The sequence below is a fragment of the Diospyros lotus genome, chromosome 11 (genome assembly GCF_014633365.1).
Source record: "Diospyros lotus cultivar Yz01 chromosome 11, ASM1463336v1, whole genome shotgun sequence".
In the NCBI taxonomy this organism is placed as follows: domain Eukaryota; kingdom Viridiplantae; phylum Streptophyta; class Magnoliopsida; order Ericales; family Ebenaceae; genus Diospyros; species Diospyros lotus.
The window spans coordinates 26,657,567-26,685,310 of NC_068348.1; the positions used below are offsets into that span (position 1 = coordinate 26,657,567).

At 36.6% G+C, this 27,744-nt stretch overlaps 3 protein-coding genes across 8 annotated transcripts; 2 read left to right on the top strand and 1 right to left on the bottom strand.

Annotated features, from left to right (window-relative positions):
- Positions 1–412: 412 nt before the first annotated feature.
- Positions 413–16,784, top strand: LOC127813093 (growth-regulating factor 3-like). The gene is made up of 5 exons (XM_052353846.1): positions 413–561; positions 662–942; positions 1,572–1,923; positions 15,917–16,386; positions 16,501–16,784. The coding sequence occupies exons 2-5, from the start codon at positions 741–743 to the stop codon at positions 16,518–16,520; spliced, it is 1,044 nt and encodes a 347-aa protein (XP_052209806.1). The 5' UTR covers positions 413–561; positions 662–740; the 3' UTR covers positions 16,521–16,784.
- A 1,267-nt stretch (positions 16,785–18,051) lies between these two features.
- Positions 18,052–24,927, bottom strand: LOC127813094 (cadmium-induced protein AS8). Of its 6 annotated transcripts, none has more exons than XM_052353848.1 (6): positions 24,780–24,927; positions 22,928–23,045; positions 20,356–20,602; positions 19,898–20,167; positions 18,858–18,903; positions 18,052–18,529 (listed from the first exon to the last, which is right to left on the bottom strand). In XM_052353848.1, the coding sequence occupies exons 3-5, from the start codon at positions 20,594–20,596 to the stop codon at positions 18,890–18,892; spliced, it is 525 nt and encodes a 174-aa protein (XP_052209808.1). In that variant the 5' UTR covers positions 20,597–20,602; positions 22,928–23,045; positions 24,780–24,927; the 3' UTR covers positions 18,052–18,529; positions 18,858–18,889. The 6 variants fall into 6 exon arrangements, with proteins under 6 accessions (XP_052209808.1, XP_052209812.1, XP_052209810.1 ...); XM_052353852.1 differs by lacking the exon at positions 22,928–23,045 and adding an exon at positions 24,309–24,526 and having other exon boundaries at positions 24,780–24,898; XM_052353850.1 differs by lacking the exon at positions 24,780–24,927 and adding an exon at positions 24,309–24,526.
- Positions 24,928–26,700: 1,773 nt separating this feature from the next.
- LOC127813290 (protein PAM68, chloroplastic) lies at positions 26,701–27,722 on the top strand. Its single transcript, XM_052354191.1, has one exon. The coding sequence runs from the start codon at positions 26,828–26,830 to the stop codon at positions 27,419–27,421; it is 594 nt and encodes a 197-aa protein (XP_052210151.1). The 5' UTR covers positions 26,701–26,827; the 3' UTR covers positions 27,422–27,722.
- The last annotated feature ends 22 nt before the right edge of the window (positions 27,723–27,744 follow it).

Below are 27,744 nucleotides of genomic sequence, written 5' to 3' on the forward strand. Positions count from 1 at the left end.
TTAATAAAATAGATTTTCTTAATTTCAAGCATTTAGTCAACTATTTACTCTTATTTAAAAAAAATTAAAACAATTTTAGAGCTCACTCTTCCTTTAACATATCTAAGATGTTTATTTTATTAAAATCAAATTTTAAATAAATTAATAAAATTATTTTTCTTAATGTCAATATACCATATTAATCAAGATGTTTGATTATGCATCCTCAAACTTTTAGTGACTATATAAATTATTTTATCTTAAAATAGTTCAGTTTTAGAAAATAATAGAATATTTTATTAAATTAATAAGACTATAGAAAATAATTTTCATAAAATATAATTATAATTATAAATCTTCATCTATAGAACACAAAAAATAAAAAAATAAAAAAAAAGAATCCCCTAGCTTTTAAGTGTTGAGTCGGGTGGGAGAAAAATAAAAGAAATAAAGAGGGAGGGTGGGAGGCAGGGACAGAAGATATAGATCCCAAATTCCAGTGTACTTCACACATGCCAGCTTCTGCTCTGCTCTCACGCACAACCATGGCCGCCAAACCCTACACCTGTCCCCTCCTTCAAGGTAACCGCCAATCCCTCTCTGTCTCTGTCTCTTCCTCTCTCTCTCTCTCTCTCTACATATTTGCGGATGGATGTATTCGTTTATGGCTGCGTTATTGCAGATTTTGATTGGAACTGAAGGAAAGGAGCTGTGTAGAGGCCTTTAGGTAGGAGGAGGAGGAGAGTGAGTGAGCAAGTGAGATGAGCGGTGCGTCGTCGTCGTTGGGGGCGGCTGGGGAGGGATTCCGGCCGCCGTTCACGGCGGCGCAGTGGCGGGAGCTGGAACATCAAGCTCTGGTGTATAAGTACCTGGTAGAGGGAGTGCCTGTGCCGGCCGAACTCCTTGTCCCGATTCGGCAGAGCTTCGAGTCCATGTCGGCGAGGTTCTTCCCGCATTCGAGCTGTAAGGAGTCAAATACTCTCTCTCTCTCTCTGTGTGTGTGTGTTTATGCATTTTAGTATGAACATGCTTGCTGTTCATGTTTATTCTTATTAGGTATAGCATGCAATTTTATTTGCTTAAATGAATTTGTGATTGGATGGGAAATAGGAACCTGAACAATTTATCGTTCCGCAATTATAGAGACGTGTTTTTTGGTTTTTGGTCAACGTGAACTGAAATTGATTTTCTTTCTATTTACGTTCTAAATTTTGTAATCTGAGCATGAAAATGTTGAAGAAATTAAAATTTCCTTTTGGTAGAAATTTTGTATACGGCATCTCTGATGAACGATTATTTGTTACCTTTTATTACTGCTGGAGTTCCCATTTTTCATCAAGAGGTGAACTTCCCTCAAACACGGGTTTCTTTTTTCCGTTTGGAATATGCCATTTATTTTGTGTTCGATATCTGAAGAGTGTAACTGATGCAGATATAAATTGGTTGTAGGAATTAACGTACCTTTTCATTTTTCTATGATTAGTGATGAATCTTATTGGATTGTTCCAACCAAAGTTGCAGCTAGAGTACTAGAGGGAGGGAGGGGGCCTAAACTTGGTTATTCGTATATAACTCTGGTTTCTTGTTTGCAGTGGGTTATTTTTCCTATTATGGGAAGAAAATGGATCCAGAGCCAGGTAGGTGTCGGAGGACAGATGGTAAGAAATGGAGGTGCTCCAAAGATGCATATCCTGGCTCTAAATACTGTGAGCGGCACATGCACCGTGGCCGAAACCGTTCAAGAAAGCCTGTGGAATCTCAATCTACCTCTCAGTCATTGTTGACTGTGATATCACAGAGTGGTACTGGGAGTAGTAGTGGAAGCAGTAGCTTCAAAAATCTGCCTCTGCAATCCATGGTTAATCAGGACTCATTGCTTGGAAATAACGCATCAAAGTTGCAGACAGAGCCTGTCTCCAATGCAATGGATAACAAAGAATACAGGTAGCCCCGATCTTTCCTTTGTGATGCTATGCTAAAAGAGTTTCTTATTAGTCCTAGTTAGTCATCTGAATATTTTTGTGTACGTATACTGAAAACCTAAATGTTTCAAATCTGGATGACTTGAGCCAATTTTTGGATTTATAGAATTTTTCTAAACAACTTGTCTTTATAGGACAGAGGGCTTCTTCTGGATCCTCTCAATTTTTGCAATATACTCCTACCCACAAAGAGGCAAGAAGAAAGAAGAGACACATACATGTAGGCACACCCACATGCACACATAGAATCTAACTTTTATTCATTTTTTTTATAAATAACATTATAATAAGAACAGAATTACAAAGGAGGGGCCAAACCTTATAAAAAATAAAACAAGCTACTTACAAAGAGTAATCATCCAGAAAACTCAAGAAGATTTAGGAAGAATAAAATATTCCTTCCTAAGCCATGGACAAGGGAAATGAAAATGTCTCCCCTAAGACAAAAGAATTGACTACCAACATTATTAAAAGCACTCAAATTTCTCTTCATCCAAATATGTCACACACATAAAAAAATGACAAATAGTCTTTCATGCATGAAGTTGTCTCCTTTTTCAGCAAGGCAAACTCCATGACTTGAAAAGACCCAAGCATTGAAGCTGACTTCTCCCATTTCCCACCCAAAAAGAGAATAAAAAAAGGCTCCAAAAATTTGAGCCATTGTATACTATACAAAAACAACGATCACAAGCCTTAACCCACCAAGTAGGGTCGGCTAGTCTAGAATTCACGATGTTTGATTCAATGAATTTTACATTGGTTGTTGGTTATCTAACACAACTCTCCTCCTTTATTTGGGATTGAGACTGGCTATAAATGAGAAGAAATGCTTCAACACTAGAAGTATTGAGGGGATAATTCAATCCACATGTGGAGTTTGAGCCCTATATACTGTGAGTGTTAATAATTCATAGACTCTACAGAAGCTTAAAAGGGAAAGCCTCTTTTCTTTTTGCATAAAATGACTGCATAAAGAGAATGAATGGAAAAGGTTCCATCACTTTATGGCTGTGAAGTGCCTCACTCTAAAATGTTTGTGCAGTGTATCAAACTGAGCTATCAAGGAGTCCAGTTTTCAATCAAAAAGGTTAAGCTTGAGAAGAGGGGCCAAACAAAATTACCAAAAGGAGAAGGAAAGAATGAATCAATTGTCACATCTTGTCCTGGTTAAACTTCATAACTACATAAACATTTCATAGGGTGGCTTAAGGCCACACCAATCGTGCAGACAAAGATGAACCCTACTTCCATTTTCTATCTCAAAAGAATTGAACCTAGCAAAGATTTCCCATATATTCATAATTTCCTTCCAAAGACCATCTCAATGGGAAGACCTATCAAGCTCATAGAGCAACTCCCTCTGGAAACTGACTTGTCAACATTGGCCCCAATAGCCCCTTTCCACAATCTATCCCTCTCACTAATAAATCTCCATAATTACTTGCCACCAACCCTAGCTTGGTTAGAATATGGTGTAATTGAAGATGATGATGAGGAGCAACAGTGAAGAATCTAAATTTCTTAATCCCCACCCCAGCTCCAACTAAACAGAGGCACATCTTATCCAAAGTAACTAAATGATGCTTGGATTCATCACTTACAGTACTTGAGTTCAGATACTTTCCTGCCCCAAAGACCGATTCAGTAACAGCTAAAGGTGAACAATCCAAAGCAACAGCCTCAAATGCTGTGTAGTTGCTACTAACAGGACACCAGTTGACAAGACTTTTCTCTACAACTTCCTTTTCCACCCAAAAGATTTCCTGACCAAACTCTCCTTCTCTGTTATCTAGGGTAAAGTCCCCTCATTTCAGACGAGTAGTTTAATTTGCTAAAGAAACCACCTCTGACAACAGGAACTGATTCCTTGTACCACAGATTTCCCTCAATTGGTTCCCAAGTTCTATAAATATTTTGGAGGCTGAGAATTGTAGCCTATGTTAGGATATAATGTTGAATTGTTAACCGCCATCTAATCTAAAAGCTTAAGGTAGTAGATAAAGGGTTAACTTTATCTTTCTATATTACTAGTTCTACTTCAGCATGCCCCCTGCATAACTGGTCCAAACCATAGTTACATGGAACGTGGCTTGTTTTGATTTGTGGTATGTATTCGAGTTTGAGGTATGCTACTTAGCCAGATATGCATTCGTGGGGGGTAAAGATTAGTTGGTATGCTAGTTTGGTTTGTGGTTTGCTTTGAATAATGTATTGGTACTCTTATTGAAATTTGAAGGAAAATTTTGTTAATTCATAAGATATTGCAATGAAAATAAGGTTCAACTTAACTAAAAGCAAGTCTGCAATTACATAAAATCATAATAGTAGAATTGAAACAGGGGAAAAAAACTGAATGCTAACATAACAAATTTAAAGCTAACAGTTATCTCAAAATCTGAATGATATGAGCACCTAAATCCCAAATCTCTAACCACCTTGTTTATAATTTACTTTTTCCCCCTATCTTTGGAATTGCTTCCTTTCACAAGCTTAGATGATGGCTTGTATGTGGCAGCAAGCAAAGCTCTCGAGCAATCTTGTGTAGCTTCCTTTTCATTTGGCATTTCAGTATATTCTCTATCTAGAGAGCTTCATCTCATCTCCTCCATTTTGGTAACATAATCCTCTATGTTATCAATATTCGGATCAATATCCCATCTTCTATATTTGGGTGTATCTAACTACATACTATATTTCCATATGGATCCCTACATTCCATTTAGGACTGGAATAGACGTAATCGAACTTGCTTTTTACACATCTCTCCTTCTTTGGGACCCTTTTCACCTCTTTTGGCTTCTGTTGAATCGAGAAATCAGTTTGATTTTTCATTTTTTAATATATAAGGCATGCTTCAAATAATGCAAATGAAAGCAATTGGATGTCCGACTTAGGCTTATATAACTAATCAATAGCAATACTCCAACACCCCACCTTTGTCATCTATTCCATACATCACAGGGCTCCGTAGCAAGAAATGATATATTTTGTTAAAGAGAGTCCTTTGAGTAAATTGCTTTGAATGGTAAATCAATCATTTGTCCTTGGGGATTTGATATTAATCCTCTCGTACCTACTAATTGATGTACCTAAGATGCATTTCCTCTAGCTTCCAAAAAAGATATTATATGAATTAGATTAAAATGGTCAATCATCCTAAAATAGGATTTGTTTCTTATCGCAAATATTCACTTGTAACATACCATGTCTCAATGGATTGATGTAATTTATCTACCACGTGTACATTCCCATAATGGTGGCCTTTTTCCAAAATCAAACTTTGTTGTTCAACATCTAAACTAACCATCCTTTCGAAGGTATTGTTAAAGATCATCAATTCCTAATGAAATGGAATTAGTAGTGGCTTTCTGGAAATGCATAGTCTCTTTACTTGATCTAGGATGTGTGGTGTATGCCATTCTGAAGTGATCTATTAATCGACTAATAAGTTGTTTCATGGCAAGTCTACCTCCTTATAGTAAAAGACCAAATTGACTTATTATGCCATAAGTACCTCTCTATTCCTCTGAGTAGGACATGACAATGGGTTTGAGTTAGTGATTGAAAAACTTCCTTTTCTCGAGCTTGATTTGTGTAGAAATTCTAGAACTATGATCCTAGTTTAACCAAAGAGACCTGAATTCTCACAAGTCTCAAGGAAACCCTTTGTGTATGTAAAAAGTTTCCAAGTATTTTGGAGATAAGCACCAATTGCAAGGTTTGTGACAACCTAGAATGCACTTGATCATATCATGATTAACTTTGTAAGCTACTTGGGTACTGAGTATTTACTTGTTGTAAGGATTGAATTCTTTGCAATAAATAATTTAATTGCACCTCCAGTAAAGGAAATCTAGTAAAATGTTTCTTACATAGAATCATTCATATATCATTTTTGTGTGCATATATGTGTGGATATTGATACTGTATAGATTTTATATGTATCCATTTGGTTCTTTTGATTCTTGCTCAAGCCTGTATCCATTTGGTTCTTTCGATTCTTGCTCAAGTCGGATTAAGTAATTGTTGTTCTGTAAGACCATAATGAAACACAATTTTTGTTTTTCTTCTAGAGAATACAATATTGAGATTTTTTCCCAGAAAGGTCCAACTTCATAATTTTGACCTAGACCGTGATTAAAGATGAATATTTGAATGAATAAAAACCAGTTTATCAGCACTTGTACTGTTCATGATTTTTGGATCTCTAATTTTGGCGATCCAAGTTGCATCCCTCCTTGTTTCAGTATGTGATCCAACCACGAATAGATTTGCGCAATCGAAAACACAGTTCATGGAGGGTGCCATGAATTGTGTAAGGTTTGAATTCAAGACCTTTGTTTGCTATGATACTATGTTGAATTTTTAACCATCATTTGATCTAAAAGTTTAAGTTGGTAGATATAAGGTTAACTTTATCTTTTTAGATTACTATTTTTACTCTCAAAATATATGAACAATTCTCGAATCCTGTCACTAAAGCAACTAAAAATCTTCAAAGAAAGCAATTAGTGCAACACTAATTGAAATATACTAGGTGAAGTGCCAAATAAGTCATTGTACTTTAAAAGGGCCAAGTACACCTAAAATGTACTTTCAAACTCGACGCCAAATGGCCATTGTACTTTGAGCAAATAAGCCATAATACTTTAAAATTGGGGCTACACTAGCCATGAAAATAAATGTCTTAACACCGTCCAACATTGTTTTAACTCCATCCCAATTAGGAAAACCCCACACAATCGCAAATGCCCAAATCCAAATTCAAAAAACCTCACACAATCATGAACACCCAAATCGACCCCCAAATATGGATTAGAAGAACCCACATAGTTGTAAATGCCCAAACAAACACCAAATCAAGATTCAAAGAACACTACAAAATTTAATTGCCTCATAAAACACAAGAACCCTAGATCGCAATTACGAATGCTCTTTTGCTTACAACGTTTAGAATATGATTTTAAGTATAATTTCATATTAGGGTTTGATCGGGGATAGAGTTAATGCCATTAATAGAATTAAAATGCCATTGGAAGGTATTAAGACAAAATCTATCATAATGGCTAACATGGCCTCAGGTCTGAAAGTTTGTACTTATAGTTGTAACAGCTGTCTTGCTTGCTATCTTTACCTGAGATTCTAACACTCCCCCTCAAGATGATGTGTGAATATTCTCCATACCCATCTTGGATGTCAAAGTCATGAACTCCTTGCTATGTAAAGCCTTGGTGAAGGCATTTGCCAGTTGATGCCTTGACTAAACAAATAGAATGCACAGTTGTCTATTGATTAATTTCTCCTTTATGAAGTGTCTATCGATCTCAATGTATTTAGTCATGTCATGTTGAACAGGATTATTAACAATGTTGATTACTGTCAACAATTAATGTCAATCAATCAGTCAATCAGAGCCAGATTTTGTCAATCAATCAGAGCAAGAGATTGGGATTGACATCCTTTCCTTTTTCTAGAATAAGAGAGTATATATTGCTGTCTCTTTCTATCTTTGAGTTGTATCCTAAGTTGTATAATTTCCAAAATAGATTTAGAAACTTTCTTGTTTAGTTTTTTAGGAGTTTACTAACTTAGCAGGAAGATTGTTTATATATTAGCATGTACCCTATTGATTTGAATAAGATTGAAGAATTATTTTGTCTATCCTTTAACATGGTATCAGAGCTTGGACAATAGTTGTCGCTTCTTTGGGAATATTGTGGTCATTTTTCCGCCTTTGTTTTCTTCTCTTTTTGCCTTCAATCTTCATTATCAGACACCATGTCCAACTCTCAAAATACCCAAATTGATGGAGCTGATTTTAGCAGCACCAGCACAACGGAGATTCCGTTTGCTAGAAACAATGGTGGAGGCTTCGGAGGAGACTTACCAAGTCTTCAAGTGGCTTACCGATTAAATGGTAAGAACTACTTGAAATGGTCCCAATTAATTTGTACGTTCCTAAAAGGGAAAGGGAAACTAAGCCATTTGGAAGAGACCAGTCCTAAAAATGGAGATCCGATGTTTGCAGCATGGGACGAAGAGGTTTCTCTAGTGATGTCATGGCTATGGAATTCCATGACCCCTGAAATTAGTGACATTGTGATGTTTTTAACAACCACCAAAGAAATTTGGGAGGCGATCAAGCTTACCTACTCCAAGGTTTGAGATGCAGCTCAAATCTACGAAATCAGGACAAAAGTGGCAACCACAAAACAAGGCACCAGATCTGTCATAGAGTATGCAAATTTACTACAAACTTTGTGGCAAGAACTGGACTATTACTAGTGCTTAAAGATGAAATGTAGCGAAGATGCAGCCTTACACAAGAAGTTTGTGGAGAAAGAGCGGACATATGATCTCCTAGCCGGCCTAAACATGGAGTTTGATGTGGTAAGGGTGCAAATCCTTGGTAAGGAGGATTTGCCTTCTTTAAATTAAGTTATCTCTATTGTTCGTGCAGAAGAAGGAAGAAAGGGTGTCATGTTGGAGACTACCTCAGTAGAGGCATCAACCTTGGTTTCTTTGAAAACTCATGGTCAAGGTAAGGGAAGAGAGGAAAAGAAGGCTACAGATAGAGATACTCTGTGGTGTACCTACTGTAAGAAACCGAGGCACACCATAGAAAAGTGTTGGAAGCTCTATGGAAAGCCTTCCAAGGGTGGATCACCAAAAAATCAAGGCCAAGTGTACATGGCTAGCAGCCATCAGCAACCGGATCAGAAGGGATTTGAACAAAGAGACACCCTAAAGCTTAATCGGGCAAAAATTGAAAGGTTAAAGAACTTCTTAGAATCTCTCGAAAAAGGGACTGCAAAAGGGGGTGCCTGCTCTTTGGTCTCACAGGTATCTCTTCTAATTCTTTTACTCTATATGCTTCAGAAAAAAATCATTCTACCTCTTGGATCTTAGACTCTAGAGCTACGGATCATATAACCCCCTTCTCTCATCACTTTGTTACCTATAGCCCTTGTCCTAGTTCCAGAAAAATCACCCTAGCAGATGGGCTTGTTTCCTTCGGAAATAAGTTAAAAACTCCCCATTACCAAGTCTGTTTGGTCCTTGATGTTGATCAATATTCCCTGGTTCTTTCTCTTGTCTAGGTTTGTCAATATTAGTTGAATTATAAAAATCAACAACAGGACCTTCTTCCCTCAAATCAATAGTAGTCTCTCCGCCTTCTTCCCTCAAATCCAACACTGTACCAGTAGTATTAGCAATATCAGTCCACTGCATTGACACCTCTTTTTGTACTTTGGTACTGATATTCTCCCTTTGAAGAAGTGATTGGTTGAATTGGAAATAACTGCCATCCACTCTAAATGTGACATCTATACTTACAAAAAACTTCTGGATAGGTGAATGGTAGCACTTATACCCTTTTTGTATAGCATAATACCAATGAATATACATTTGAGAGCTTGAGAGTCTAATTTGTTGATTGTAGGAGAGTGGTTTCCGACATAGCAGGTGCAACCAAACACCTTGGGATGGATAGTATTTGGAGAGACTCCTATTAGGATCTCCAAAGGTATTTTGAAATTAACAGTTGTGAGTAGCATCCTATTGATTAAATAGGCAGCAGTAAGAACTGCATCACCCTAGTTAACTTTGGGAACATGCATAGCAACAAGCATTGACCTTGTGACCTCGAAGAGATGTCTGTTTTTCCTTTTTGCTACACTATTTTGAGTAGGGGTATCAACACAGCTAGTTTGATTTATGATCCCTTGATCCCAGAGATAGTCTTGGAAAGCAACATCCTTATATTCTAAGCCATTATCACCGCTGAAGACTTGAATTTTTGTATTAAATTGAGTAGTTACCATCTTGTGAAAGGACTTGAAACAATGACTAGCTTCACCTTTATGTGTCATAAGATAAACCCAAGTTGTTCAACTAAAGCAATCTATAAATATAATAAACCTCCTATATCCAATGAGTGTTTTAGCCTTACTAGGTTCCCAAACATCTGAATGGACAATCATGAAAGGCTTAGTATTCCTTTTATTAATTGTAGGGTAAGTACTCAAACTCACAAGCTTCACAAAATACACTTGTATTACTGCATTATGTAGAAAAAGGAGCCAATTCCCTCAATTAGTGGGAATCAACTCCAATCTGTTGATTGATGCCCCTAATTCCTTCCTCAATTGATTTATTTTATTGTAGGAATATTTTGTATATTCTGTAAATCATTTCCTAATATTTTGTATCCTTCCTCTATAAGAAGAGAGGCAATTATTGTTTACTCAACATAGACTTCTAGTACTTGACGTCCAAGTAAGAAATTGGAAGAGAAAAAATCACATAAAACAAAATCTGAGAATCAGGTGGTGGGATTTAAAATGGGAGAAACAACTAATCTTCAAAGAAAAATTAAGAGGTAAAAGGGAATGGAATGGAGAAGGACAGACAAACCAAATGTGGAGAAAAATGGCTAATGCCCTAAGAAGCATGGCAAAGGTAGTCCTTGGAGAGACAAATGGTAGAGCCTCTAACCTTAAGGAGTCTTAGTGGTGGAATGAAGAGGTACAATTGAAAATTAAAAATAAGAAAACTTGCTATAAGGCTGTATATCAGTGCAACAATGAAGAAAATCAAAAAAATTATAAAGAAGCAAAAAAGGCAGCAAAAAGAGCTGTTAGTGAAGCAATGTCAAAAGCATATGAGAATCTATATAAACAACTTGATACAAAAGATGGAGAAAGGGATATATATAAATTAGCTAAAGTAAGAGAAAGAAAAACAAGGGAATTAAATCAAGTGAAATGCATAAAAGATGAAAATCAAAATGTATTAGTGAATGAGGGAGCAATTAAGGAGAGATGGAAGGAGTATTTCACAAAATTATTCAATAATGGTGGCGACACAAAGAGTTTGGTTGGACATCTTAGTAACTCTGAAGGGAACGTGAGTTATACATTTTATCGATGCATAAGTTCAAATGAAATAAGGCAATCATTAAAAAAGATGAAAAATCATAAGGCAATTGGACCGGATAATATACCAATAGAAGCATGGAAATGCATGGGAGAAGATGGACATCTCTTAGCTAACGAAATTATTTAGCGCGATCCTTGAATCAAAAAAGATGCCAGATGAGTGGAGGAGGAGTACTTTGGTTCCTATATAGAACAAATGAGATGTTCAAAATTGTGAAAATTACAGAGAAATTAAGTTAATAAGCCATACCATGAAACTCTGGGAGAGAGTAATAGAGCAAAGGCTCAGAAAACAAACAGAGGTCTCGAAAATCAATTTGGTTTCATGCCTGGTAGGTCAACAATGGAAGTTATATACCTACTGAGGCGCCTAATGGAAAGGTATCGGAATCATCAGAAGGACCTACATATGGTGTTTATAGATCTAGAAAAAGCCTATGATAGGGTCTCTAGAGAAATATTACAGAGGGTTTTAGAGAAGAAAGGAGTCCGAATAGCCTATATACAAGCCCTTAAGGACATGTATCACGATGCAGAGACAAGGGTCAGAACATGCGGAGGGGATATTAAACCGTTTAAAATTATAATAGAACTGCATCAAGGTTCTGCACTAAGTCCATACTTATTTGCTCTAGTAATGGATGAACTCACTAAAGATATTCAGGCAAAGATGCCATGGTGTATGCTATTTGCAGACGACATAGTGTTGGTGGATGAAACGTAAGAAGGAGTGAACACTAAGCTTGAGTTGTGGAGAAACAATTTAGAATCTAAGGGATTTAAATTAAGTAGAAAGAAAACAGAATATATGGAATGCAAATTTAGTAAGAATGCAAGAGTGGAGGATGTTATAATAAAATTGGAAGACCAAATTTTACAAAGAAAAGACCATTTTCGATATTTGGGATCAGTGATTCAAAAAGATGGAGAAATTCACGAGGATGTCACACATAGAATTAAGGCAGGTTGGCTAAAATGGAGAAATGCATCGGGGGTGTTAGGTGATGGTAAAATCTCATTAAAACTGAAAGGAAAATTCTATAGGACAGCTATAAGACCAGTCTTGTTGTATGGCTCAGAATGTTGGGTAGTCAAATACCACCATGAGCAAAAGACGAGCGTAGCAGAGATGAGGATGTTACGATGGATGTGCGGCCATACAAGAAAAGATAAAATTAGAAATGAAGTTATTCGTAATAAGGTAGGAGTAGTGCCAATCGAGGAAAAGATGAGAGAGACTAGACTAAGATGGTTTGGTCATGTGAAAAGGAGACTGAGAGACGATTCTGTGAGGAGAGTTGATGAAATGAAACAATTAGTCAAAAAAAGAGGTAGAGGCAGATCCAAGAAGACTTTGGGAGAGATATTAAAATTTGATATGAAGTATATGGATTTAAATGAAGATATGACAAAAGATAGAAATACATGGAAGTCTAGAATTTATGTAGCCAACCCCACATAGTGGGATAAAGGCTGGATATGTTGTTGTTGTTGTTGTTTATCTATTCCTTCATTGTATACATTGTATACTCAAACTAGGAATAATCTTCCCTATCACTGAAAAAGAAGGATGACCTAATCTTTGATGCCACTACATTAACTCCTTCTCAGCTGAGGCTAGTTGGTTAACCTTTAGGGCTTGGTCTTCAGACTAAGAGAATGATTTATTGTCCAACAAGTACAAGCCGTCAACTAGTCTACGAGAGCTAATCATTTCCCTTGTGCTCACCTCTTGGAAAACACAATGGGCAGGGAAAAAAGTAATTTTATTGTTTAGGGAATTTGTGATAGAACTTATAAATAGTAAGTTATTTGTAAAATTAGGAACATGAAGAACAGATGACAATTTGAGATTTTTGTTGCAATTAATAGTCCCTTTTCCAGAAATAGGAGAGAGGGTACCATTGTAATTCTAACATTTTTCCTACCGAAACATGGGGTATAGGTCAAGTTGGAATTAGATAATCCAATCATATGGGCTGAAGCCCCCAGAATCTATTATCCAGGTTGGTTGTTCTATAGAATTTGAGGAATAGAATGCTATAACAATACCTTGAGTAGGAGCACTACCCAACTGTACTTGACTGGGCATGGTGTGATGTAGAAGTGATGCTTGAGTCCATCTTCATCATAGTCATCAGCTGCGGTATGAAAACTAATTCTTCCCTTAAGAGACTAGTATTTTCAAGTTCTAATTGTGGCTCCCCTTTAGTTTTGACAGTTTTTGACAAATGAACTTGACGACATCCCTCTTGCCTTTTTTCCTTTCCCTTAGTAGGTCTGCCATGTAGAGACTAGCAAGTCTCCTTTGTATGCCTAGGTTTTCCACAATATTCACACCTCAGTAGATTCTTATTGATACTTCCATGGTCGATAGAGGTTCTGTCTAAGTGATGGTTTCACCATCATAGTTGATCTGTTTGTTGCAGCAGGCTAGAGTATATCACTACTCTTGCTTTCTTCTTGGTGAACATAAGAATAAGCTTGCTTCAAGGTGGGAAAAAGCTCTCTACCTAAGATCTGAACCCTTATTTGGTCCAACTCTACATTCAACCTAGCCAAAAAAAATAAATACTCTTTCTTTATTATTCATTTTTTAGATCTTAGAAGCATCCTTGAGACGTTCTGTCTAGGAATCTTGATAATAATCTAACTCTTGCCATAAACTGTTTAATTTGGCATAGAATTGAGAAATTGACCACTCACCTCGTTTAGTTTCATGTACTTTTTTTTAGATCTCATAAATTTGTGCATCATGTCCTACTTGAGAGTAGGTTTGGGATGCAGCATTCCAGATCTTCCCTGTTGTATCAAGCAATAGATCTATCCCTTGGCAATGTTTGGTTGCATTGAGTTAAACAACCAAGACATCAAAAGGGAGTTCTCCATCTCCCATTATTGAGCTTGTATATCATCACCAGCGACAGGTTTTTGACTTTTCATACTAGTGGTGTAGTCCTCCAATCCTTGGGGTTTGATGAACAATTTGTGGGAGCAGGACCAGACTAGGTAGTTAGTTCCATCTAGTTTCACTGGACTAATCAGTGAGGATGGATTTTAGGAGGGTATTGCAGTTTTAGGCCCCTCACTAGGCAATACAACCCTTGTGACACTAGATGATCTAACCTCCTCTTGGGACATTTTTGCTCAAACTATTGTCTTTTCTGCACCTACCTAGTTGTGGCTCTGATACCATGTAAAAATAACAGCAACTAAAAAAGACTACTTGCCTCTTTGGATTATCCTTTATTTATAACCTCAGGATCTACAATTTAGGAATCTAAAAGAGGAAAGAATACATAAGGAATACATATACAAGAAACATCCTAATTACAACTTATATATATTCATGATTATTTTAGATTGATTGTTTTGTTGTCTTCCTTGATTACTGCCATAGAATCAGCCATTTACAGCCTTGCACCATTAGGGTCAACCTTTCCATAATAACCATATACTTATTACTGTAACAGCTGTTTTGCATGCTATCTTTACCCGAGATTCCAACAAAAATTTTCCATAGGAATAGAAAACCACAAACTATGTTCAAATAGATTTTTTTTTTTCTAAAGTTTTCTATTTCCCAAACTTTAGATGTTTTCTGTTGTTTCCTTCGTTAAACTATGCCATGTTTTCCAAGGGAAAACCGATCGAACTGGCTTCTCCGCAAAATCTGTTGATTGAACTGGATTGTCCCGAGATCAAAAGGAAAATGCCTTCCTTCACGTCTTCTTCTTCCCCTTGCAGTAGTCTTCTACATGTTCAGAGTCACTGAGCCAACTATCATTGATCATTGCTTCTGTCTTCATCGTCCATCGTCACCGATCGTCGCCATCTTGTCCTCTTCCTCCATCGACCTCTCATCTTCAGATTTGCAGGTCCTTTACCACCATCATTGCAGATCCCTCACCACGAGCCGCTAGTCATCGCTAGGAGTTGCTGACCGTCGCCGATCATTGCAGAGCCTTCAGCTTCCTCTAGTGACTGTTCCTCTTCAGCTTCACAGACCCGTTGCTGCCAATCACTACAGATCCTTTGCCGATTGTCATAGATCTGTTGCCGCCGTGAGTCATCAACCTTTCCTCTTCAGCTTTGCTGCTGTCCGTCACCATGAGTTGCAGAGCATTTGTTTTAACTTAATTTTGATTTGTATTGACAATTTATTTTGTGAAAACACCCAATTCATGAAAGACCCACTATCAAACCTTGCTAGAATTTTATAGACATGCAATTTCGAACCAATTAGAGTTACTATTTACTTAATAAAAATACAACAAATGGTTTTGCAAAATAGACGAAAAAAAAAGTTAAGAATAAGTCAATGTTAGTTTATTTTCAGTTAATGTTTCCAAGTACAAAATTTATTGATTTGAACATGTTTTCTCTTTTTTTGAAGACTAAAACTAGTTTCACATTTGACAAAAATGAACGCATGCGTTTTTTTTTTTTCTTTAATTTTCTATAGAAAAGAAAATACAGAAACAGAGTTGAAAACTAGAGATGGAAAATAAAAAACATTCTCCACAAGTAAACAACCCCTTAGTTTTCTTGAGTCATGTTGCCTGAGTTCTTCCTAACATTGAACTTTTAGATTACAGAAATGAGTTTATGGTTGGCAACAAAATTGTGTAGTCCTTTTCAGATGAATCTCTTTGAGGAATCATAGTTGGTGACAGTAGTTAAATTCAATTAAAAAGTTTGAATCCAAATCTTTAATATCCCTTTTTCATGTTTCTGATTGTTTCTCTCTGGTTTTTGTTGTGCATGTAATGAGATTTAAAGGACTTGTTTTTAGTTCAAGCAGTTATACTATCCCATCTATGCATTGTCAGGGTGGTTGGGAGTGCAGAAGTTTAGTGTGTTAGATCCATCTCTTCCGGCTGGCATTCGATTAATGTCCATTGGTGTATGTGGTGGATCCAACACGAATTATTCTATAATGTGATCGTATCATCTGGCAGAAGAAAATAAAATTAAGACTTGGTTTCTGTTGGCAAATTTCACATGCAGGTATCTACATGGATTGAAACCTGAAGCAGATGAACATGGTTTCCATCCAGAAGGTCCAGGAAGTTTCCAAGTACTTGGCATGGACCAGAATGTAGACAACAACACATGGCATCTCATGCCATCAAGTGGTCAGGTAAACCGCTTCCCAAATCCAAGTTATGGTGCATATTTGAAGAGCGGTTTCTGTCAACCAATCATAGGGAAGGATTTTGAGTCCATGAGTACTCCTGCAACATCGAAACAGCGTCAGCCACATTACTTTTTTGGTAGAGAAGTGGGTTCATCAGGTCCTGTGAAACAGGAGAGTCACGCTGCAAGGCCCTTCCTGGATGACTGGCCTAGAGCTAGAGATTCATGGCCTGAACTTGATGATCAGGGATACGACAAGAAATCATCCAGCACTCAACTATCAATCTCAGTTCCAACACCTCTGTCTGAAATCTCCACCTCCAGTGCTTGTTCCCCAAATGGTGAGCCGACATTCAGAAAACCAATTTTCTCAAGCCCCAATTTGTAGGGAAAATCTAAAATAAGTTGGGATTCTGATCCACTTTTCTTTTTTCTCTTGTTTTCCGTTTTGGTAGGGTTGGGTGCAGAAGATTGAAAGAAGCCAACAACAGATGATAATGCTAGAAGGTGGAACGTCTGATGGATTAAATAATGTGCTTCTGAGGAGGTACTCCGCTTTCTCTTATTTCCCAAACTCATAATTGGCCTTTGATGTTGCTAAGCTTTGTTGGCTTCGCCATCATGGTTACTGTAGTTGGTCTGTAATATTTGAGGAATCTCCTGAGGATAGAGGTACCCTGTTTGAACGTGTTTCAAATAAGCAAGGGGTTTGTTTTGCCTCTAGGTTCTAGTTTTTTTATGGGGATCTATGATTTTAGGGACTAGGTACGCCTTGTCCTTTTTACTCTAATTTGGGACACACACACACACACACACAGTTAAAACGATATGGCAACTCTTAACCTTTTTTAGCTATTAAACTTTATATAATATGCTTGAAAATTATTTAATTTTCACAAATTGGAATTTTCAATTGTTACATCAACTGTGCATCTTAACGTTACATGACCACTGCATCCATTATATTTTTACTTTACTCTCCGCTCCAGCTACAAAATCTCAAGTAACAAGCGGAGCAAGTTGGAAGCTTACAAGTTCAAGACATGAAAATAATCTCATTGCAAAGATGAGTAAGGCTGTCTACAAAAACGACTGTGTCTTGTCGTGTATTTTTGCAGTGTGGTAAGCCTTTGTTAACAAAACCAACGGGCCAATCAGGGTTGGTACCTTTTGTTAAAAATCTTAAAAAAAAAATAAAAATAGAACGTGCCTTCAATCTATTATATTTGTTTTCGTCGGGCTCGTTAGCCAGTTTCTGGGTCCTTTCTTTTAATTTCTTTTTTGATTCATATATAGAATGTTAGTTATATATCAACACCAAAAAAGGAAGAAAGGAAAAGAAAGCGACAATCTGTAAAAGACCAGAATTTCATGTCCCCCAGAGGGGGGTACAAACAACAACAAAGCTTAGGGCATAGTCACATAGCCACCTTCTTGGCGCAGCTCCATTGCCACCGCGCGGCCCGGAGTATATATATTCTTGTTTAGTTGGGTATTGAGCCTAATCTTTATTAGATTAAGGTTCAACAATGCTTTTGCACTCAATTGTTGTGTGGGTACTTTTGCCCTCGTTTTAATTGAACTAATTTTTGTAAACATAAAGTGTGCGTAATGAAATACTACAATAACATTATATTGAGACGACATATTATAATACGCATACATATTATACATTAATTTGTTTGTTGCAACATTTAGTAAATTATAACTTACTTGTACATATGAAAAATAACATATTTTTAACATTCCTTATTCCGTGCTAAAAATATAATAATATTCAGAACCCCATGATATTCTTCCCCAAAACCAATTCCCACCGAACAAACATATATAGTCAAAAGAGGTTGGAGAGGGAGAAAACTACCATTGGATTATAATTAAACCTTTCTTGTCTTGAAATAAATCCGTTGAAAGAATCCTGTAAAGTGGTAGAATTCAAGAGAAGAGACACAGAAATTAATCAAAACATCATTTTCCCTTCAAGAGAGTCTTGGAAACAACCTTGGTGAAAAGCCAAATAACACACAAGGGTTGACTGGAAGGTCACCAACTCAAATTGTATAGAAATAACTTTCTTTTACAAAGTAACCTGTTCCCTGACTCTCATAAAGGGGGAACTCCAGTGCACTGAGAGAGAATGCCTTTTTTATGACAAATAAAATTCAATGAAAAGCAAGACTCAATTGCAACATCATCACCATTTTAAAGAGTTCATCTTTAGATACATTGTTTATACCACAACCAGCAGAAGTAAGCATCTGAGCTTCACTTGTAATGAGATCCTCTCATCCTAGACTTGCTGTTCGATTGCATTCCTTCCTTTCTCATTTTCCTGCAATCTTTTTGTGAATATCATCTTTCTCCCGCTTCTTTAGCGCCAAAATTCTATAAGATGGACAAATGCTACTTTCCCTTTCATTGCTCTCACCAACCCCTTTTTCAAATATGAAACACTAAAGCAGAGGAAAGTTTTTACTTCTCTACCTGCCATTGCGGGTAACCTGTAAGACCACATGTACAACCAAACAGGATTTTTTTGTTCTATCTTTTAGCTCTTAGCTTCTCTCTCATAATCAAGAGAAACTTGAAAAGATGTTCAACAATTCATAGAAGAACAATAGAACAATGCTCGCAATTTCTTTTACAGGCCAAAGTAAAACAACAAATAGGAAAGCAGAAATGAATGGAAAATGAGAAGAAAAGAAAACCTTTTCCTTTAGTATCACAAAAATGATGTGCTAATGAAAGAAAATATTGTTGCAATCAATAGCTTCAGAAATATAATGGCAAATGAAAGGGTTATAATTCTCACAATGGGGTTGAGAATGAGAATCTTCCACGAAATCAATCTTTCAAGCCTGCAAGTAGGTGCAGCAAGTGTCATTTTGCTTACCCAATTTCTCAACAGTCAAACAAATAAGTTAGAAAGATAAGAATAGTAAAGCATCCATAGGTTGGAAAAATAAGTTTGCCTTAGGAGATAGCAGGGATGGGGTTAAAGGGGCTGCCTACCCCATTAATGGCAAGAAACCAAAATTATGAGAAAAGGAGGGAGTAAAACCATATCATAAAGAGTATCAAATAGGTGGAGTTGCCTCAAAATGGTAGTTATTGTTTGTGATCCTGGCTTCTTCAAAATTAAGTCAAGTTATTCCAAAATAGCTTACCATACACAGATCTATATATCAAATGCTCATGGGTTTTTGCACATTTACAGCATGAAGGTATCTCAAGGCTTTCCATAAAGACTGAAAATTAACGAGGCAAAAAGTTCCACAGTTGATCATTGGCCATAACATGAATGAGCGAAGGCAGAACCACAGAGGCATCTAAACTGCAAGGTCATAGGGGGAAATGACCACGAGATTAATCTACATTTTAGAAATTATACTTCCCATGTTTCCAGCCTAAGTTACATAGACTCAGTTAAAGGTGTTAATGTGGGCATAATCTTATAGTTGGATTCGTTCAATTCTCATACTCGAGGACATCAAGATTCAACACATGATGAGCATATCAAAAACTAGCCACATTTACCATCTCATATCCTAATCAAAGAATCAAATGTTCAAATATCGATACAGCAATTTGGAGGGGTCAATGTAATATAGCTTTAGAAATACAATGTAATTGCTCTATAGAAGGATCACTAACAAATCTAGCCCTCTCAAGAACAGTTAAGAGCATAATTACAAATAGTGGGTGACATGAATCACATACAAACAGGACACAATTGCAATGGCGATAAAGATCAGAAAAGGATCATTTCAATGCAATAAGAAGACAGAGATCCCAAACTATAAGCAAATACATGTCCCAAAAATTACTTAAAGTCCGTTGTTTTTTGAATACCTTTTTGAGGATGGAAGTTGGCACCAACTTTCTGTAAACGATCAAGAATAGATCTAGTATGGGATGATATTACACTCTTCATATCAGAAAAATCAGCCACTTTGTCAACTGAATCTTTAAGGTTGAAGGTAGAGAAACTTCCACCTGCTTTCTTTTGTAATCCAATGTGTGGGGCAATCTTATTCCAGCCATTTGCTGAAGCATTTCTCAAACTAAGTAGACCACTGGATCTAGAAAACATTGATACACCACTTCTAGTAGCCAGAAAAGCTGGTGAGAAGAGAGAGAGAGAGGAAACAAAGTAGAAGGCTAATGAATTCCATTTTTTTCATGAACTTGCTTCTTTTCTAGCCAAAAAAATTAAAAGAAAAAAAAAAAGTAACCATGCTGCCTTCAGTAAATAAGAAACAAGTATTTGATCCTAATTAAAGAAGTTAATAGAGAAATGATGACAATACCATTATAAGGAACCTTGAAGACATAATTTGCAGGAAGACCAATACCAAAACCAGCCAGAGTGATGCCAACGCTAAAACCAACACCACAACCTGCTCCAACATAGCCAATCACTTCAGGACCAAAACCAGGACCCCATCCAACCCCACAACCAATGCCTATTCCCATGCCCCAAAAGGCTCCAGAGGTTGGGTGCACAGGATTCCATCTTTCATATCTCCTGAATAAACCTTTTATGATCATAAGTACCTGCAATTAGAATTGACATATATGTAAGGATTCAAAAGAGAACCTTTTACAAGCAACAATTCATGACGTGCCTCACACACCATATTAGGTAGTTGGTTTCAATTAAAGATCATCATCATCATTCATCATTATCTACATCTTATCCTAACTAAGTTAGGGTCGGTGGCATGGCAATCATAGTGTCAATTGGCTTCTAAAAGTTGCATTGATAATATAAATCCATGCAAAAGAACAATGTGTCAAAATTTTACGCCGGATGCCCTTTTTGATACACCCTGAAGCAAGGGAATGATGAGATAAATGTTCTAACACCATCTTTATATGAAAAGTTTTATGAGATGATGGTGAATAAAGATAATTGACATGGTTGTGTTCCATCACATAGGTGATATTGTGAAATCAATCAGTACAACATGTAAACACAACAAAATTGGTTTCATTTAAAAACATAACAAAATTATATAGTTACTTTTTCAGTTGCATTAAGTATTTGTTGCCTATTTATATTAAACCCACACCCACATGCATGTCTAAAAAACCCTTGCTGTTCTATAAGAGAAGCATTTGCTTTTTACTAATCCTTGACTCATTCTAAGTTGCGAGGCCATTTTTTTCCCATTTCCACAAGAAGGAGCGAAAGGCTAATTTAATGAAATTAATGCTCATTTAAAGAGGAGAAATCAGATAAGTTAGTTTCCTTATCAAGCTGCAAGGAATTAGATTATTCCACTGATGGGCAACCTAGAAACGCAAAGCAGACAAATAATGGTTTTAAACAGGTACTGTATGGTACATAAGAAGCAAGGACGCATGTGCATACACACCCTTCATAAGACTTCTCTAGAGACTTATCATAAACTTTTATCTATAAACACCCTACGTAGATTCTTTTGCTTATATATATATTTGTAAATCCGTTTTTAAGTGAATATAAATGTCTGAAATCTGACCATCACAGTAATTGTCCACTCTAAACTTCAAATACATGTCTCCATTTCCACAAATAAAAACAAGCGATCCTCATGTATAGGGTTGACACTCCCAGACAACAAAAAGAATACTGACCAGAAGATTAGCTCCAGTTACAGACTCCTTATTCTGATTAGGGATTGCCATCAAATATTAAGACATCACTTTACAATTTATACTTATTCCTGACATTCAAGAGATTGAAAATCAAGGATTCTTACTTTACCTATATAACAAACTTGCAGCATGGAGGATTATAGGCTCTTAGAGAACCTTTTGTGAAGTGTGACAGGTATTAAGATTGGCACTGGAAGTTGGCAAGTATAAAAGCGGAAACAGACTTTGTGGCGGGGGTGGAGATAGAGATAAGTAATGGAAGATTTACAGGTAGAGGACCAGAGCCTCCAGGTTGAGATGTTTTGTGTTCAGAGACAATTTATTGGAACAACTCTAGCTGAGGCCAACACCAAGACCATCTATTCAACTGAGAAAAAAAGAAAAGAAAATAAATTGTCAAGCGGCTCCCATCCTAGGGGACATGAAGGTCAAGAATATAAAATTGTACGCCAAACTGAAAAACAGCACCAGAAGTGCGAACCAGAGCATGCCAACTAAATCAATTTGATTCAACTAGAAACACTGTATGGATGTGAAATCAAGGTAAGCGTGGTGTGGTGACGATATTAGTGAGATTCTAAAACTACTTGTCCCTGAAATTTTATAGCATGTATCTCTACAGAATGTAGATGAAGGGATATGAACACAATTACCAAATTTGACACTTCATACCATAAAATTTTTTTTTTTTTCTTTTTCTCTCTTTTCGAGAACTAAAGTATACTATTGAGAGGCACCATTGGTTACCTCCAATGCCCCCAAATGATGTAAGACAAACAACAAAGAAGAGAAATGCCATTAATGATGATCTTTAGGCACCATCATTACTCAAACAACATCTCAATATTTAGAAGTTACTTGTGTACTAACCAGACTTGCTGTTCAATCTTGATTCCACTTCTTAAGGGAGCATGTTTCTTTATCATAAACAAGATATAATTACATGACTTGCAGAATTGCATGAGTATTGCTTGAGAATGTTAAGAGTCCCTGCAATGCCAATGTCAACAGTTTTTTAAGTGAAAAGCAAGTAATCAATTGAGCTCCTGCAGATTATCAGATAGATGACCCCCCCCCCCCACCCCCCCCCCAAAAAAAAGAAAATATATATATATAATGAAATTACTGAAATGTCTCTAATAATATTTTAAAAACAAATCCTAGATGAAGATATCTTTTTTATGCCTAAAATGAAATACACCTTCGTTACATTTAATTGATCCAGTGCACTATACTTACTGTTCAAATCCCTGAAACTACCTACAACATCAAGAAATGCTGTCGAGTTGTGGCCCCTGAAAAACTAGCTGCAACACTGCTGCTGGCTTGGGACCCTTTTACGGTTATGTTGATTTCTCTGAAGAAAAGAAACAATAATAGTTTACCACAGTATATAATCACTAAACACTATATCCAAATGATGAAAAGCAGTTGCCACATACAACTGTATCTGTACACCGTCGTCAACAACATGTCAGCCAGATAAAACCCATGAATTCATCCTTCAACCAAGCAATACTCAATTAGCTTAAAACCACCATGTGGTTCCAAGCACTACTGTGCAATTTTTGGCAGATTTACTAAAAGGTTTCCACCTATTCTTTTTATACAAGGTGCACCACTTATTTAAGCGCTATTTTATTGATGTAGCTTTTCCTTTAATTAGACAAAGAAAAGATTAATAAGTAGTAGTATTTTTATGCCCTGGTGCTCTAGGAAAAGTTCAGGCTCGGTAGCATATAAAATGTTGAGCGTTGAAGAAGATTGAGGAAAGAGGACCTGAACCCATAAAGCCAGACTGACCTGATGAAGATGTGGCTGATGAAAATGATAGGGAGCAGAGGAGAGAAAAAAGAGAAAGGATACAGTATACCCATTTCTGGGTAGCAGTGATGATAGAAAGAATGCTAGAGAACGAAGAAAAAAGGGAGACATAGATAAGAGGGAGACAAAATACAGAGGTTTTTAAGGGCAATCTTAGTGATTCTCTCTTAAGAGTGGATGGTAAAAATGCTTATGTTCCATAGATAGGACTACATACACAAGAAGGAAGTGTGATAAAGACGAGAGATTTCGAATGAGCTATTCCCTTGAAAACTGAAAAGATGTGTCCCATATCTTCCTCCTACATTTCTCCTCAAGATAAAATCACACTAGCTACTGAGCAACACCTACAATCCAATACAATATCAATGGCGAGGTCCACTTGAATCTCCCCCTACTAGCATACCACTGTGTCCACCAAACCACAACCTCAAGCAAATTCCCTAAGTAATGTGTATATCTACTGTTATCCACAAGATAGGCTCCCAAGTAAGATAACTCGTATATATTAAAGTCCTTAATGAAGTTGAATAGTGAAGTTTCAACGTAATGACCACAAAACAAGTTAAAATTGGGTTGAGCTGACTGTTTCATTTTGAAATAACATTAATAGAGTTGACTACATGTATAACATAAATTATCGATCAAACTTTCTAGCACAACAGAAAAGAACATGGTGACACCAATTAAACAGTTCTTAGCTCGCAGACAGCTAGGTTTTGCATTAAGTTTTTTATCAGCTTATTACAATAGACGAAGGAAGGAGTTTTGAATTCATGCCATGCATAGGACTTACACGCCACCTAAATAGAGACTTCAACACATTGCGTGTCCAATTGAATTCCAAAGCAGAAACTCCAATCCGCCGCGCAGTTCAGGGTGCCAACACCACCAATATAATTCATACTAACCCAAATCAGATTCCAGTTGATTATCCTAGATATCGGGCATCCATAGTATGAATTCAATTGCACGTTCAAAAATAAAATAGCCAAGCGAAGCCCACAGACGGACCTGAAAGACTGAAATAACTATCCAAGTCTGTCCGTTTCCTTAGCAACTTAACTGATACCATTTATCAAAAGAAAAAATGCGTAGCTTCTACACGTCTAAGGAATTTCAAATTTTCATCAAACCTAAAGAAATAAAAAATAAGGAACAAAACAAACGCACCTTGAACACAAACACAAAGTAACCGTCATAATTTATTCACGCATGAACAGAAAGAGAGAGAGAGAGAGAGAGAGGCTACTCAGAGTAGAGTTACCATCAACGGCGCTTCAACGGCGGAGCTTTATGGCGACGCCGGCGGTTCTCGAAAGAGATGGCTCAAAGCGAGAAAGAAGAAAGAGGTGCGAAATGGATATACTGTTGGTAGCATGAAATGAAGCCGCAAATGTACCAATCCCTCCGCCCAAACTTTTTTTTTTTTTTTCATTCACTAGGTCCGAGTTTTGCTCAATTAATTCTTAGGGAATGGTAATTTTCTCTTTTGATATATTTTCTGGATAAATTCAAATACTGTCACAGTCTATACACACTCAAAACTAAATATTCAATACTGTCTATGTGAAATTTATCTTCCAACTAAATATTATATTTCAGTAATAATTTTACTTTTTAAGTCACCGTGCTAATTCAAACCTCAATAGTTTATGTAAAATTTAAAGTGGTTTACCATTTTCCATGCTGGTGAGGGCAAGCCCAAACTCATTTTGTTGACTTGGAATTGGTTTTATGCTCACTGCTCACAAACTAAATTTATTAAATAAATTTTATAAATCAATAAAATATATAATAATTTATAATAATATTTTCTAAAATTAACAATGTGGTCAAATTTATTATTAATTTTAGATAAAATTATTATAAATTATTATTATAAATTTTATAGTGTCCCTTAGATTTATAAATGTTATTTTTAAGAGTTATTTATGGGCATAATATTTTTTTATTGATTAAACTTTATTTGTATGGAGATTTAGAAATGTGATCGCATGTTGTCAGTTAAAAAGTAAAATATTTTTAATAATAGTTTATTGACAGTTACAGTTTAATTTTTTATATTTTTAGATAAAATTTAAATAGAAATTAAATTTAATGTGATGTTAAATTTAAATATATTATAATTTGAAGACTATAAGTAAGTTTGAATCTTATTGGTAAATTTTAGTTTTGTTTTTCTAAATAAAATGTATAGAGGGTTTTTTAAATAAATTATAAATTTATATATGATAATAAATTTATCATTACAAATTAATTTACAATCTTCGAGATACTTGTAAAATGGAAGAAAGTTAGAGGGCATAGTAGGCCTTCAACATGAGCTATCTAATATTTAAATTAGTTTTGCTATAAATTAAAAGAGAAAACAGTATATTTTATATAGTATTTTTTGTATATTTAAAGAGTAAGGGGTCACTCTTTATTTATAAAGGTTGATGTTAATAAATAGGAGAGTATATGCACATTTTAACAATATTTGTTCTAGCTTTCAAAGCATCAATTTCAAATATTAGATGGCACGCTTCGATCAAAGATCACACTCAGACAATTTTCAAGAGACTTATCAGTTATCACTCTTTCGTAGAGTCTTCCCTTAACATCTAAATAAGAATTATCAAAGCGATCTCTTGGATACATAATAAGAGGGTCTTTGAAAGACCTAGATGAGAGGGGTATCTCAACTTTCATGATTTTCTTTCTTTTCTTTTGGAGTTATTTATTATAGGGCTTAATTTTTTTACAAACAAGTCATGATCCAAGACACATCCAAGAGTATTTTAAAAATCCACATTATTGATAAGATTTCATAATATCGAAATAGTTTGTTTGTTTATATAAAAATATAAATTTTAATTTAGCATTATAATAAAATAGAAGGGAGATGAACGGTTGCCCCACACGAACTAACAAGAGTGAGTGTGCGGATCCCACCTCCATGGATCTCTCTTTTCTCTTATCTCTCAATTTATTTGTATTGAACAAATTTTATATTGGACAATGCAAATAATATAAGAGTTTCTTAGAATGGGAATAAGTAGAATGGAAGGCGAAAATATTTTTTTTTTGAGAAAATTAGATAAAAGTAAAGAAAAGTATTTATATTATAAGGCGTAGACTACTATCGTGTAGAGTCGAATCATATATATTTTTTTTAGGTGACAAACATTAAACTCAAAATACAAGGGGCAACTTCGTAATTACGGCGGCCAAACGGGAATGGAATGGATAAGCTCCTGCAGCTGAGATCCAATAGAGGAGACACCAACGCCAACCATTCCAAACAAGGGAAGCAGCAGCAGCTATCGAACGATGGAAGCCTCTTCGCTGGCCACCAGAGCCCTGCCCTCGCCATTCTCTCCTTCACCAAACCAAACCAAATCTCTCGCCCAATCCCCAATCTTCCGGCCAAACCCAGTCCAAACCCACACCCACTTCCCGCCCATCTCCGCAGCGCTCAACAGGCCCCGAGGCTTCGGCCCCGCCCCCAAGAAAACCAGAAAGAGAAAGACACAGAAGAAAGGCGGCTACAACACCGACGACGAAGACGAGGACGAAGAGGAAGAAGAGGAGCGGGAAGCGGGGATCATACCGGAGGTGGTGACGAACCGAATGATCAGCCGAATGGGGTTTTCAGTGGGGATCCCGCTGTTGATCGGGTTGATGTTTTTCCCGTTCTTTTACTACCTGAAGGTTGTGGCCAAGGTCGATGTGCCGACGTGGGTGCCGTTTATAGTGTCGTTCGTGTTCTTCGGGGCGGCGCTGTTGGGGGTGAGTTACGGGATCGTGTCGTCGAGCTGGGATCCGTTGAGGGAAGGGTCCGTGTTGGGGTGGAAGGAGGCGCAGAAGAATTGGCCCGTCTTCTGGCAGTCCATTTGGGGGCCAGGATCCGGGAAGAAGAGGTAGCTTGCTGGCCGGCGCCGGCGATGGCGATGGCGATGGCGATTCACTCTTCAGAGATCTTGAACTTACCAAAAAGCGGGGGACTGCATGCCTCCTGAGTTCAGCTCAGTCGGCTTTTGCTTTAGCTTAAAGAGTAGTACTGATAATATTTCTGACTCTATTTTATGCGTTCCTTTTAATATTTGATTGGGGTGGAACTGAGCTGAATGACAATACCCTTTTGAGTGAAGTGAAGGGGCTTATTTTGTACAACAAATTTTGTAAGATACATTTCAATACAACCTCCCTCACATTCGCAAGTGATTCGGTGTTCGATTTAATAAAAA